Genomic DNA, 13,011 nt, shown 5'->3' on the forward strand with positions numbered 1-13,011 from the left:
TTAATTCCAACAATGCAGTTAAATTGTAGTCTCTTAATATAAACAAAATAAATGCATGCAATGGAAATGGGATTACCCTGTGTTTATTTTTGGTGTCTGTTTCAATTTCCAGTGAGTGAAAATTGCAGCTGGCTTTATTAATCATGTGGCTGCATTGTTAGTGACTGTCATGGGCAGTTATAAAGATGGTGGTTAGGGATACACTTGAATACTAACTTCTAATGCATTTAGTTACTAACATAATTGGAACTTTGCTAGACTGAGAACAGGGAATTTGGTTTAGCTGGAAAAAAATAAATCCTTGCTTTAAGCACAACAATACTTGTAGCTGTGTTGGTCCCAGGACACGGGAGAGACAAGGTAGGTGAGGAATTATCTCACCAAGTTGGTCCGATAAAAGGTATTGTCTCACCTACCTTGTCTGTGTCATGTCCTGGGACCAACACAGCTACAAAAGAAAAAAACCCACTACAAACAAACATGGCAGATAATTTGGTGGCCTGCCATTTCCTAACCCAACAAGTGTGTTTGTGCTTAAAGTAAGGATTTATTTTTTTCCAGCTGAACCAAATTCCCTGTTCTCAGTTTGATCATTAAGGAATCCTCCCTCCCCATTTTTTTCCCTTGAAGTTGCATGTTGCTCGTACCATCTTTCCAGATGAAAATGTCCCTTTAGACTGTATCTGTGCCATTTCTTGATTACCAAGGAAAAGGTCGTTGTTAGGTCGTTGTTTCCCTCTCAAACTGGAAACAAGGATGTTTCTTTTGTAGAGCACAAAGGAAATGAGAAACTGAGACAATCAGAAGACAACTTCTGCATTATATAATCTTTAATTTATCATGCATCTTGTGACATGCAAATAAAATACAGTGGGGTCCTGATTTCATTGAAGTAAGTGGAGGTTTTACCACTGACTCTGTTGGGATGACGAACAGGCCTGTGTCTGGCACTACATTAATTCAAGGGTTTTTAGAGGTAGAATCTCCTTGTGATGGGGTACACAAACCCCATAGCAGGTGAGAATGGGCTAAAAAGCAGCTGAGGACTCAGGCAGGCCCCATCCGTGAGGCATACCAGTCTCTGAGAAGGAGCCTTGAATGGGAGAAGCTCAGTTAAGAAGGACCCAGCCTTGAGCGGAGGACCAATCTCTTCCCACTAGGTTCTAGGTGGGAGACACTAGTAAGTGGAGTCCAGCTTGCTGAGTCCCCTGAATCTGGTGTGCAACTTGTAAGGCAGTGATCAGTCTGATGTAATATCAGCAGGTATAAATTCCTGCAAAACTGATTTTATGGTGGGAACTGCCCCAGCTGAGTGCTGACTCAGTAATAATAGCTTGTACATGTATTTCTAATGTTTAGCAGGAGGTCATGTTACTCATATTGCTTAATGCTCTGTGTGTGCTTTCTATGCCCTTTGTGGGGGAAAGTGACAGCTTCAAAGTACATGGACAACCTTTTAGGCCTCTCAAATTGTTTACAGTACTGCAAGAGTATAAAAAGCCCATGCACTAATCTTGCTATATGGAAGAAAATTTTGTTTTGTTAATAAGCCACCCCACACAACTGCAATACCTTATCTAAACCCAGAGTTAAACCCACATTTGCACGTGTATGAGAGAGACTGCAGCTGTGTGTAGATCTCTTTATATGGGGGAAATGCAAAACATAATTTGGCACAGCCTTTGAACTCTCAGCATCTTTGCTAACTCTTAAGGACTTTGTACATGTTCAGAAAATGCATGTGAGAATAATTTCAGTCACTGGTAATGTGAAAAATTTTAAACTTACTGTTACTGTACAAACGAATAAAAGTAAACATACCGCTGTACCTGTGATTACTGGATACAATCTTTCAGAAGTTAGTTTAGTACAAAGTGTAAAATTGAAATCACACGAGCACACTCTCCACTCATTGCACATGTGCAAACTTCATTATTATTTTGCATGATGTGTATTACCATAGCATCTTGCAGCCCTAGTCTGGGACCAGGATGCCATTATGCTAGGGTTGCTTGAGTTTAATCAAGGTCAGGGTGTGACTTGATTTGCACTAATGCTTGGTGACAAATCATGGCTTGAGGACCACTATAATCTGTCTTCAAATTCACTCTTCTATATGTGTGCACTGCCACACCATAACTAAGGCTCTAACTGTAAATGTGTTTCCAGGTAACAGGACCATCACCTTCTACTTCATACCAAACCAAATTCTTTTTTTTCCATCTGTGGCAGCGTCAAGAACCTCAAATCCTAATGATTTGATGGAATCAAACATAAAATCCAAGATATTAAAAATAGGCTTCCATGACCTTCTTGCCTGCTCTACAGTCAACCCAGTGTGTGTATATTTCAATACAGATGCTCAGATGCAATACTCAATTGATTGTAAATGTGGGAATCTAACCATAAGCATTGGAACAACTAAGCGATTGTTTGGATTTTTTTATTATAATTTGTTTTGTTTTAAGGCACCACAGGACTTTGGGCACCAAGCACTAAAAAATAATATGTCCAAAACATATATTTTGGAGACCTTTTTAGTTCTAAATAATTCTAATCAAAGTCCAGTGAGAATAAATACACTTTGCTCGCTAAGGGAGCATAACAAGAAAGTGTTATTCTCTAATCAGTGCAGGAATAGACCTCCCACTTTAACAAGGTCTTAGCAAGAGATGAACTTCTAATATACTGTTTGTGAACATTTGTGTTTTCAATTAAACTTTAATCAGTTTTATATTTCCATTAGGTGTTTATCCAAGTTGCAGTGATCATTGGGATACATTCTTTATAATACATGTATCTCTATTAGACACATATGACTTAGATCATGAATTAACTCCCTTCCCTACCTCCCCTTAATGAATAAAATGGCGTGAAAGATTTTTCAAGGAGAAGGGCCATTGTGCTTTCATAGAAAGACCACATCAGTTCTCCTTTCGTAGCTAATGCTGATTTGGGAGAACAGCACGCTGATGTCCTGGACTTGAATTGTTTTTAACTTCTTAGTATTGTGGAAAATGAGTTAGCCACCAATGTGCATGCTCTCTTCTGTTACAGTTAACAAGAAACAGCTGGTCAGAGCATTAACAAAATACAGAGTTGGTTAACTCTTGCAGAGCTACATTTCTCGCTTCCTTAAATATCACTATCTCAGAACAGTACAAGACAAATCCAGTGATATATGGAAAACAGCATATATTTAAAAGGGAGGGGCGCTTGGAAAGAAGGGAAGAAAGAAAACAAGAACAAAAAAATAATCTGTCCACTTTTTTGGGGGTGGGAGGAATGGGAGTCGCTGGTAACAGGCTGCATTTTGTGTTTGTCAGAGAATGAAGAAAAATACATGCTTAATGTTTAACAGAGAAATTCCTAAACAAAACATAGATCAGGGCAGATGGAAAGAGAGCACATCAATCAGTTTCTTCTTCCCTAGATGGTTTGCTTTCAGGCTAGGTTCCTGTTTTGTTTTTGTTTTTGTTTTTTGGGGGGGTTTTTTCTTCCCCCTTTGGTAACTTCAGGGCATAGCCCCAAACTGAAGTTTCGTTTGCACATTTTGACTGTGTAAACTGTATGTTTTATATTTGTTGTGGTTACCTTCAAAATTGAAGTTATTTATATCTTAGAGAAGTGACGTTCTGCCATATTTTACAGATTTAATAATTTTATTAAGATGATGTTGAAATAAAAAGAAAATGGTACAGAGTTTAAGCATAGAAGTTTCTGGTTATCAAGGAATAAGGTACAGATTATCAAGGGGTGTGAATACATAATCTGCAATCTCCCCGATTGGGGGTAAAAGGTTAACCGGTCAAAGTACAGACAGTGAGATATGGGGGTATGTTCATATAATGGCTATGTTCAGGTGTGGAGTATAATGAGTAGATATGATGATGAGGATGGATTTACCCTCATTTGGTGAGATTTAATGTTCAGTGAGTTTGTTTCCAGTTCATATGGTCCAATGAAAAAAGTCTGTCCCTTTTTTATAGTTGATGCACGATGTTGTACCGACTCATACCTCCTGGTACTGTCGGTGGATGGTGATGTGTCTGATTGTAGATGTCCCTGGACCATTGATGGTGTCCGAGGCCATGAGACGCCGCATGAGCTGTGTGTAGCGTCGACTGATCCCACAGGTCCGCAGTGCATGCTCATTGCAGGGGTCCCAAGCGCCCAGGGCTCCGACGATCAGGGCATCCCTCTGCACCTTGTAGCCCTTCGCTCTCAGGGTGTTGGCCAGGGGGGCTTATTTTTCCAGCTTATGAGCTTGGGCTTCACGGAAGGCTGGGGTCCTGTTCTCAAAGGAGACCGTGATGTCAACGAGGATGATCTTTTTTTGGGCCTTGTCAGTGACTACCATGTCAGGTCGCAACTGGCTGTCAGTACCGGGGATGGTGCAGTTCACGGCGACCTCCCCCAGGCGTGTTGCGATGGCTTTTACCAGGCGGTTCTGGATGGCATTGTGGAGCAGCTGCCAGGCTCTGGAATGGGGCTTACAGCTGCACAGGACGTGGGGCAGGGTCTCGTTGGAGTAAAGATGTAAGCAGAGTCAGGATGAGCTCCACCCTGACATCTGGTGGCGAGTTGTGGCAAAGAACTTCAGGGGCTGATCTGATTTGCATAGGCACACCCACCCACCTAGCATGAGCCCATAGCTGCCTAAATGGTCACTTTGGCTGCTGTGGGATCCCCAGTTTCTCTGTTATTGGGGCAGGAAAAATAAATTGTTATCCTGATTATGTGACTCAAGGACAGTGGAACTGTACTTGGCCTTTTGTTATGATGGAGGGACTCGCCATCAACTAAATAGCTCTCACTAGGCAAGGGACATGGGTTCCAAAACTCAATGAATTGAGAGAGGCTGTGGACAGGTATTAATACCTGGTGGTATGGGCCGCTGGTGAGGGCCCTACATACCTATTGCACCTCCTCCTCTCTCCACTATGGAATATCAGAGCTAATTTTGATTCCCTTAGAGTCTAGTTACAGGCTGCTGAGTTGAATTCACTTTGGGCCAATGGTGCACCATCACTGAGGCTCCTCTATGGCAAACTGAAATCACAAAAGAGCTAAAATTACTAAGAGCTGAAATCACTGAGTGTTGTGTTAAGTGTGGGGGGGCCCTGAAGATATATTGCGGAGCAGCTTGCGGGATGGCTGGAGTGGCTCATGGGACGGCTGGCAGAGCAGAGCGGCTGGTGGAGTGGAGCAGCTTGCGGGACGGCTGGAGCAGCTCATGGGGTGGCTGGCAGAGCAGAGCGATTTGTGGGACGGCTGGTGAGGCAATCAGCTTTGGACCACGGAAGGTGCCCTTTAACGCCCCCCCCCCCCATCTCCACCCAGGTGGGGAGGTAAAACTCTGCAGATAAACTTTTGAACTCTGGGGCTGCACTGACCAGGGACAGAGACGTTTGGGTTGTTGGACATTTGGGACTTTGGTTGACTTTTGGGTTGCTGGACTCAAGAATCAAAGGGAGAGGACATGGCCCAGTTTGCTTGGGGTGGATTTTTTGCTCATGGGTTGTGTCATGAATCCTGTTGGTGGTGTTTCCCCAACATAATGCCACATTGTTTCTCTCTGTTAATAAAAGGCTTTTGCTACACTCAGACTTTGTGCTTCCGAGAGGGGAAGTATTGCCTCTTAGGGGCGCCCAGCAGGGGTGGTATATAATTGTCCCAGGTCACTGGGTGGGGGCTTGAGCCGGTTTTGCATTGTGTTATTGGAATGGAACCCCTAGATACTGAACCCGGCCCTTGTTGCTGCAACTCTGACGGGCAGAAGGGTTACAAATAGGTCCTCAAAGTAATGTTAGCTGTAACCATTTCTCTACTGAGCACACCAAAAAAAAAAAAAAAAAAGCAAGAAAAAAAAAGCAAGAAGCAAGCAGGCAAAGGACATTTATGGCTAAATCCTCTTGCATATGGTTGCCATCTACATGAGATATGAGTTATCCCCTATAAATTTGCATAAAACATCCACTCCCAAATTTATAGGATCATCCTTTCTCACTTTTCATTTAGTCCTTTCTCTGGAAAATCTCCTATGAACTTCAACAGGAGTCTTCCCTGATTAAGGAAAATCCAGGGTAGGCTAAGCTAGATTCACAAAAGGACTTGAGCATCCAACTGCCACTTTACGTGCCTAAATCCCAGAACCAGGCCCTGCTGGGATTCACAAAACCCCAGCTCAGCTGCCGTCTAACCCTGTAGGTGCCTAAACTTTTTGCAGTAAATTTCTGTTTCTGCCTCTGGGCATGCACATTACAGCCCTCTGCTTCTCATCCAGACACCGAAGTCCCTGAGCGATTCATGAACTGAGGAAAGATTGGCGTTCCTACACCTATCTACTCTGCTGGGCCCAATCTGGTATGCATACTCTGATGTCACCTACTGGGTCAGGCCCCAATAGGTGAGCTTACACAACACAGTAGTGTGGGTAAGGAGGCCTTCCCTCCTAACTTTTAGCTTAGCAGTTAGTATACTCAGCTTGGATGTGAAAGATCCTCAGTTCAAGTCCCTCCTCCACCTTTTGTGAAGGTCTTGATACCTGTGTTCAGAAAATGAAAATTAATTTTCAGTGAGCCACAGTTCCACAAACAGACCATGCAATTACATTTCCCACAGAGAATTCAAATCATGGTAATATTCTTGCAGTTTAACCAGTCTAGGGACCAGCAAGCATGTGAACTGTATCACAGCCAAATCCTGAAGTCAATACTTTATATCAGATGTATCTATGCTGAGCACCTTATTAATATAGACCCCATTTGTGCAGTAGGATCTTCATGGACACAAGAGTCTGGGCTAGTTGTTTCCATGTGGTATTTGGCCCATCGAATGTAAGATCTAAAAAATGCCATAACTTTTATTGACTTGGACCTAGACAAAGCCTTTGATGATGATTCGTCTTACATTTCCTTAAACATACAGGTATTTGCAAACATTTATCAAAAATAATCAATTCATAGCTTGTTATCAAGACAAAGAAGCAAACATGTTAAGAGAAACAGGCTGTATATTAAAAATTAGCAAAGTTGGATAGTAACTTTAGCTGCATGTATGTATAACATAGTTTTGGCTTTGCTCTGCTTTTGGAATTTTAATAAAACAGACTTCCTAGAACAAAGAACGGTAAAAAGCCATCAAAGCAGAGCATAATTTAAAGGGAAATATAGTATACATTTTAATATAATTCCAAAACAAGTTTCAAAGATGATAAAACTAAACCAAATAACTGTGCAGAGGTGCAAAGAATTTCTGAGATGAGATGCTTCATGTATATGTTGTTAAAATAATTATTTGTTTTATTTTGATATTGTGATAGTGCACAAAGATCTCAGGCTAGTACCATGGGGTCCAGACCTAGGTGTTGTAAAAACACATAAGATGTGATCCCTGCTGCAGAGTGCTTACCATAAAAAATGACGTAAAATGTGGTGGTGATAAGGGGTGCAGTGTATAAACAGAGGGATCAGGGTGGTGATGGGTTCCTGACTTGGTTCTGTTTCCTATTCATGAACTGGGGAAAGAATGGCATTCCTACACCTATCTCCTCTGCGGGGCCCAATCTGGTATGCATGCTTTGACATCACCTACTGGATCAGGCCCCGATAGGTGAGCTTGGGGTCTCGGGGCGGGGAGGGGAGATGAGGGGAGAGTGGAAGGAAAGGGAGAGGAGACAGGAAGGTGAGGGACTTCGAAGGAAAGGAAAGGGGAAAGGAGGTCAAGGCAAATAGCCAGTCAGCAGACAGAAAATAGCATCCAGACTTCACAACGTTTAGAGCCGTTTGCTGACATCATGAGTATATGGGGGAGGGTGGGCAGTGGATGAGAGTTGGGGCCCTGGGCCTCTTCCTCCCTTGCTGCTTTTAGGGATGGCTCCTCCCACCCCCTGGGGGGTCTGACTTTCATCTCCCAGCCCATATGGCTGGGGAAGGGGGACTACTGAGGCCTCGTGACTGGAGGTGGAGAGCTTGTCCTGCTAATTTCCATGGGGCTCTGGCTGGGCCTATCCCTGCCCTGGTGCTCCTGGCTATTGCTGCAGAAGAGTACTTCCTAAACCCACATTTCTAATATAATTGAGATTTTAATTTCAGTGGGGCCTTGTGGTGGTGGTGGTGGGGAGTTATGGGCAATAATGGATGTTGCTAGCGGCCCCTTTAGTTTGAATTAACTGAAGAATTTCATACAATTAGTTGTTCCCAATTTCTGGTTCTGTTTAACATACAGAAGCTGTTGGATGTGCACCAAACTATGTTCAATACCTTTGAAAATAATAATAATAACTGTAACCGGGTCCTACTATGACCAATTTTGAAGGAGAAACTCGTTAAGGATATAGAGGCAAACTGTTATTGGGATAAAATACAACAAGGTTTTACAAATGGTGTATTGTGTTAGACCAACCTGATCTCTTTCTTTGAGAAGATAACTTGTCTTCTAGACCAGTGGTGGTTAACCTTTACTGCAGCCAGCACCCCTTTGGTTCTCAAAATATGTTCTCGCACCCCTTATTAAAAATCGTTGAAGTAGGTCAGTTCTTTAAACCTAGATATCTGTATTTTTTGTATATTACAGTAATCAATAAAAATGTGTATTGTTAATAAATACATAGGTTTGATGAAACAAAGTAATTGTACTTACGTGCCTGTGCTTAATTTGTATTTTCGATGATTTACCTTCTAAAAAAATCTGGCATGTCTCGCACCCCCAGAAAGGGCATCTCGCACCCTAGGTTAAGAACCACTGTTCTAGACAAAGGAAATGTAGCAGATCTGATCTACCTGGATCTCAGTAAGGCATTTCCCACATAGGAAATTATTAGTTAAATTGAAGATGTTGGGGATTAATACGAGAATTGAAAGATGGATAAGGACCTAGTTAAAGAGGAGGCTACTGTGGGTCATAGTGAAAGGTGAACTGTCTGGCTGGAGGGAGGTTACTGGTTGAGTTTCTCAGAGATCGGTCTTGGGACCAATCTTATTTAACATTTTCATTAATGACCTTAGCACAAAAAGTGGGAGTGTGCTAATAAAGTTGCAGATGACACACAATTGAGGTGTTGCCAATTTGGAGGAGGACCAGAATATCATCAAAGATTTAGATCAGTGGTTCTCAACCTTTCCAGTCGACTGTACCCCTTGGAGGAGCCTGATTTGCCTTGCATATGTCCAAGTTTCACTTCACTTAAAAATTACTTGCTTACAAAATCAGACATAAATATACAATAGTGAGATTATTACTGAAAAATTGCTTGTGTTCTTATTTTTTACCATAGAATTATAAAATCAACTGGAATATAAATATTGTACTTACATTTCAGTGTATCGTATATACAGCATTATAAACAGGTCATTGTATGAAATTTTAGTTTGTACTGACTTCACTCGTGCTTTTTATGTAGCCTGTTGTAAAACTAGACAATACCTTCCTGAATTGAGGTGCTTCCTGGCAGACCTCTGTGCATCCCCAGGGGTATGTGTACCCCTGGTTGAGAACCCCTGATTTAGATGACCTTGAAAACTGGAGTAATGGGATAAAATTTAGTAATGTGAAGTGCAAGGTCCTGCACTTAGGGACTGACAACAAGAATTTTTGCTATAAGCTGGGGGATATGTCAGTTGAAGGGACAGAGGAGAAGAAAGATCTGGATGTATTGGTCAACCACAGGGTGATTATGAGCCAACGATGTGATGCAGCTGTGAAAAAGGCTAATGTAGTCCTAGGATGCATCAGTCGAGGTATTTCCAGTAGAGAGATGGAAGTGTTCTTATCGTTATACAGGGCATTGGTTAGACCTCATCTGGAACACTCTGTGCAATTCTGTTCTCACTTGTTCAAGAAAGATGAATTCAAACTGGAAGAGATGCAGAGAGAGGCTACTAGTATGATCAGAGGAATGGAAAACCTTCCTTATGAGAGGAGACATAAGGAGCTTGGCAAATTTAGCCTTCCCAAATGAAGGCTGAGGGAAGATAAGATTTCTCTCTATAATACATCAGAGGTATAAATGCCAAGGAGGGAGAGGAGTTATTTAAGGCCAATGTTGGCACAAGAACAAATGGATATAAATTGGCCATCATCAACAAGTTTAGGCTTGAAATTAGACAAAGGTTTCTAACCATCAGAGGAGTGAAGTTCTAGAACAGCCTTCCAAGGGGATCAGTAGGGGCAAAAACTTAACTTGTTTCAAGACTGAGCGATAAGTTTATGGAATGGATGGTGTAATGAGACTGCCTACAATGGCATGTGGCCCACGCAAGACTGCTATTAACAAATAACTCCAATGGCTGTTATTTGGGGAGGGCTCTGAGTTACTACAGAGACTATTTCCCAAGTGTCTGGCTGGTGGGTCTCACCCACCTGCTCGGGGACTAACTGATTGTGATATTTGGGATCAATAAGGAATTTCCCTTCAGGCCACAATGGCAGAGACCCTAGGGTGTTTTTTTTTTTTTTTTGCCTTCCTCTGCAGCATGGGGCACAGATCACTTGCTGGTTTGACCTAGGTAAATGGTAGAATTTCTGTAACTTGAAGTCTTTAAATCCAGATTTGAAGACTTCAGTAACTCAACCAGAGGTTATGGGTCTATTACAGGAATGGGTGGGTGAGGTTCTGTGGCCTGCAAAGTGCAGGAGGTCAAACCAGGTTATCATGATCTAGCACTCAAAAGAAACATGCTGCTTTAGGTAAATAGAAATTAATTGGAAGTCTTTAAATTTAAAACCATTGAATTATTTGCCTAAGGGGCAAACTCTTTAAATGCCTGTATTTCTTTTGCCTTGTAAATTAGTGGTTGTAACAGTAAGAGGTTGTAAAAAAAGGAGAATATAGTCAGTCATGTTTGTGCAAAGCATTTATCTCAAAATTCCCTTTTAACGAGTGACGGCTTTAGAAAATCTGCACCAATTTTGCTGAGGTCAGACAGTTTACAAGTTCAAGGTAAGAAGCCCTTGACCTTTTGGAAATATTATGAAACTTATTTGTTTAGGTTTATAATTAGAGCTGGCATTTCTGAACCTAGGGCCAGTGAGGTAGTTTCTTGAACTCTTTATTATTAGCTTAATAGAAAGAAAAGTTTAATGTGGACTGTTAATTTAAACAGCTTACAAAGCCTGTGCATTAACCTACTAATGTTCATGTTGCTTAGATTTTTCTGGTACCCATATTTTTCCTTGTCAGTCCCTTTTGTGGCAATGTTCATAGTGGGAATATCACAAGCCACTTGGCCCCTGGCCTTGTATTGAGATTGCCACTCATTACTGAGTCAGTTTTATCCAAGATCAAAGTTCAGTATCTTTCCAAGACACCTGCCAGAAATTGTTGCCACCGTATATCTACAATCGCATGACATTTGGCTTAAATAAAAGTAAATGTTATTGACGTTACAGAAATAGAAAAGTTAAAAGATAAGCAAAACACACTTATGTAGACAGATATTATGGAAAACTGCTAAATGGGTCTCTAGTTTAAGTTACAGAATAGTGAGATAGAAGATGGCAGACTCTGTCCAGGGAAACAGTGACTCAGAAAAGGATTGGGGTTCATGGAGGATAATCAGCTAAACATGAGCTTTCCATGCAATGCTGCAGCAAAAAGGCTAATGCAATCCTGAGATGTATAAACAGGAATCTTGAGTACGAGAAGACACATAATATTACCTCTGTATTTGGCACTGGTGCAACCACTAGTGGAATATTGTGTCCAGTTCTGGACTCCACAGTTCAAGAAGGAAGTGGATAAATTTGGGAGGGTTTAGAGAAGAGCCATGAGAATGACTGACTAAAGGATTGGAAAACTTGCCTTGTAGTGAAAGACTCGAGTGCAATCTCTTTAGTTTCCTTAAGAGAAGGTAAAGGGGTCACTTGATCAGTCTGTAAATACCTACATGTGGGGGGGAAATTGATAGATTGTCTGGTAGATTGAAGACTCTTCAAATGTATAACAAGATCCAGTGGATGGAAGTTGGAGATAGACAAATTCAGGCTGGAAATAAGGCGTACATTTTTGACAGTGCAAGTGATTAACCATTGGAACAATTTACCAAGGGTCTTTGGTGGATTGTCCATCAATGGCAATTTTTAAATCAAGATTGGATGCTTTTCTAAAAGCATCTAGTTCAAACAGGAGTGTGAAGTCCTATGGCCTATGTTTTACAGTTGGTTGGACAGTGGTTCTTAACCAGAGGTATGTGTACCCCTGTGGATATGCAGAGGTCTTCCAGAGGGTACATCAACACATCTAGATATTTTCCTAGTTTTACACCAGGCTACATAAAAAGCGCTCGCGAGGTCAGTACAAACTTAATTTCATACAGACAATGACTTGTTTATATACTATATATACTTGTTTATATACCATACTATGTACTATATTGTACACTGAAATGTAAGTACAATATTTAAATTCCAGTTGATTTATTTTAAAATATATGGTAAAAATGAGAAAGTAAACAATTTTTCAGTAATAGTGTGCTGAGACACTTTTGTATTTTTATGTCTGATTTTCTAAGCAAGTGGTTTTTAAGTGAGGTGAAACTTGGGGGTACACAAGACAAATCAGACTCCTGAAAGGGGTATTATAGTTTTGAAAGGTTGTGAACCACTGGAATAGATGATCACAGTGGTCCCCTCTGGCCCCTTCTGGCTCTATGATCTATGAAACTATGAGATTACCTATGGTAGGGGAGGAAAAGTCTTTTGTTATGGATTAAAGCTATCTGCAGTTCAGTGTAACGTACTTACAAAGTCTCTGTGTAATCAGAGATGCTTCTTTCCTTTACAGAGAACACATCTTCCCCCATCACCCCATCTCTGAAAAGCTCTCTCCTTTCACATTTGAGGCAACAGACTACACATCACCTGCTACAATCAGACCAGTATGGTAAATTGATTTGAATCAGATGACTCATGCTACTTGTTTTCACTATTCTGTATATGGTAAATGTGATGTTGTCTCACTCTCATTGTCGTATTTGATATGGGTATTTTGTTAGCAAATTACCATTGGGC

At 41.3% G+C, this 13,011-nt stretch overlaps 1 protein-coding gene across 3 annotated transcripts in view; it reads left to right on the forward strand.

Moving 5' to 3' along the window:
* The window catches only part of TGFBR3 (transforming growth factor beta receptor 3), a 179,660-nt gene that overhangs the window by 39,554 nt on the left and 127,095 nt on the right, over positions 1-13,011 (forward strand). For 2 of the 3 annotated variants that reach the window (XM_077824946.1, XM_077824947.1), the window contains exon 3: positions 12,785-12,883. The exons of the other annotated variant lie outside the window; for it this stretch is intronic. In XM_077824946.1, coding sequence (XP_077681072.1) covers positions 12,785-12,883 — 99 coding nt within the window. The remainder of the gene's footprint in view (positions 1-12,784; positions 12,884-13,011) is intronic. 3 annotated transcript variants of the gene reach the window in all.

This window comes from Eretmochelys imbricata, chromosome 8 (genome assembly GCF_965152235.1).
Source record: "Eretmochelys imbricata isolate rEreImb1 chromosome 8, rEreImb1.hap1, whole genome shotgun sequence".
Taxonomy (NCBI): domain Eukaryota; kingdom Metazoa; phylum Chordata; order Testudines; family Cheloniidae; genus Eretmochelys; species Eretmochelys imbricata.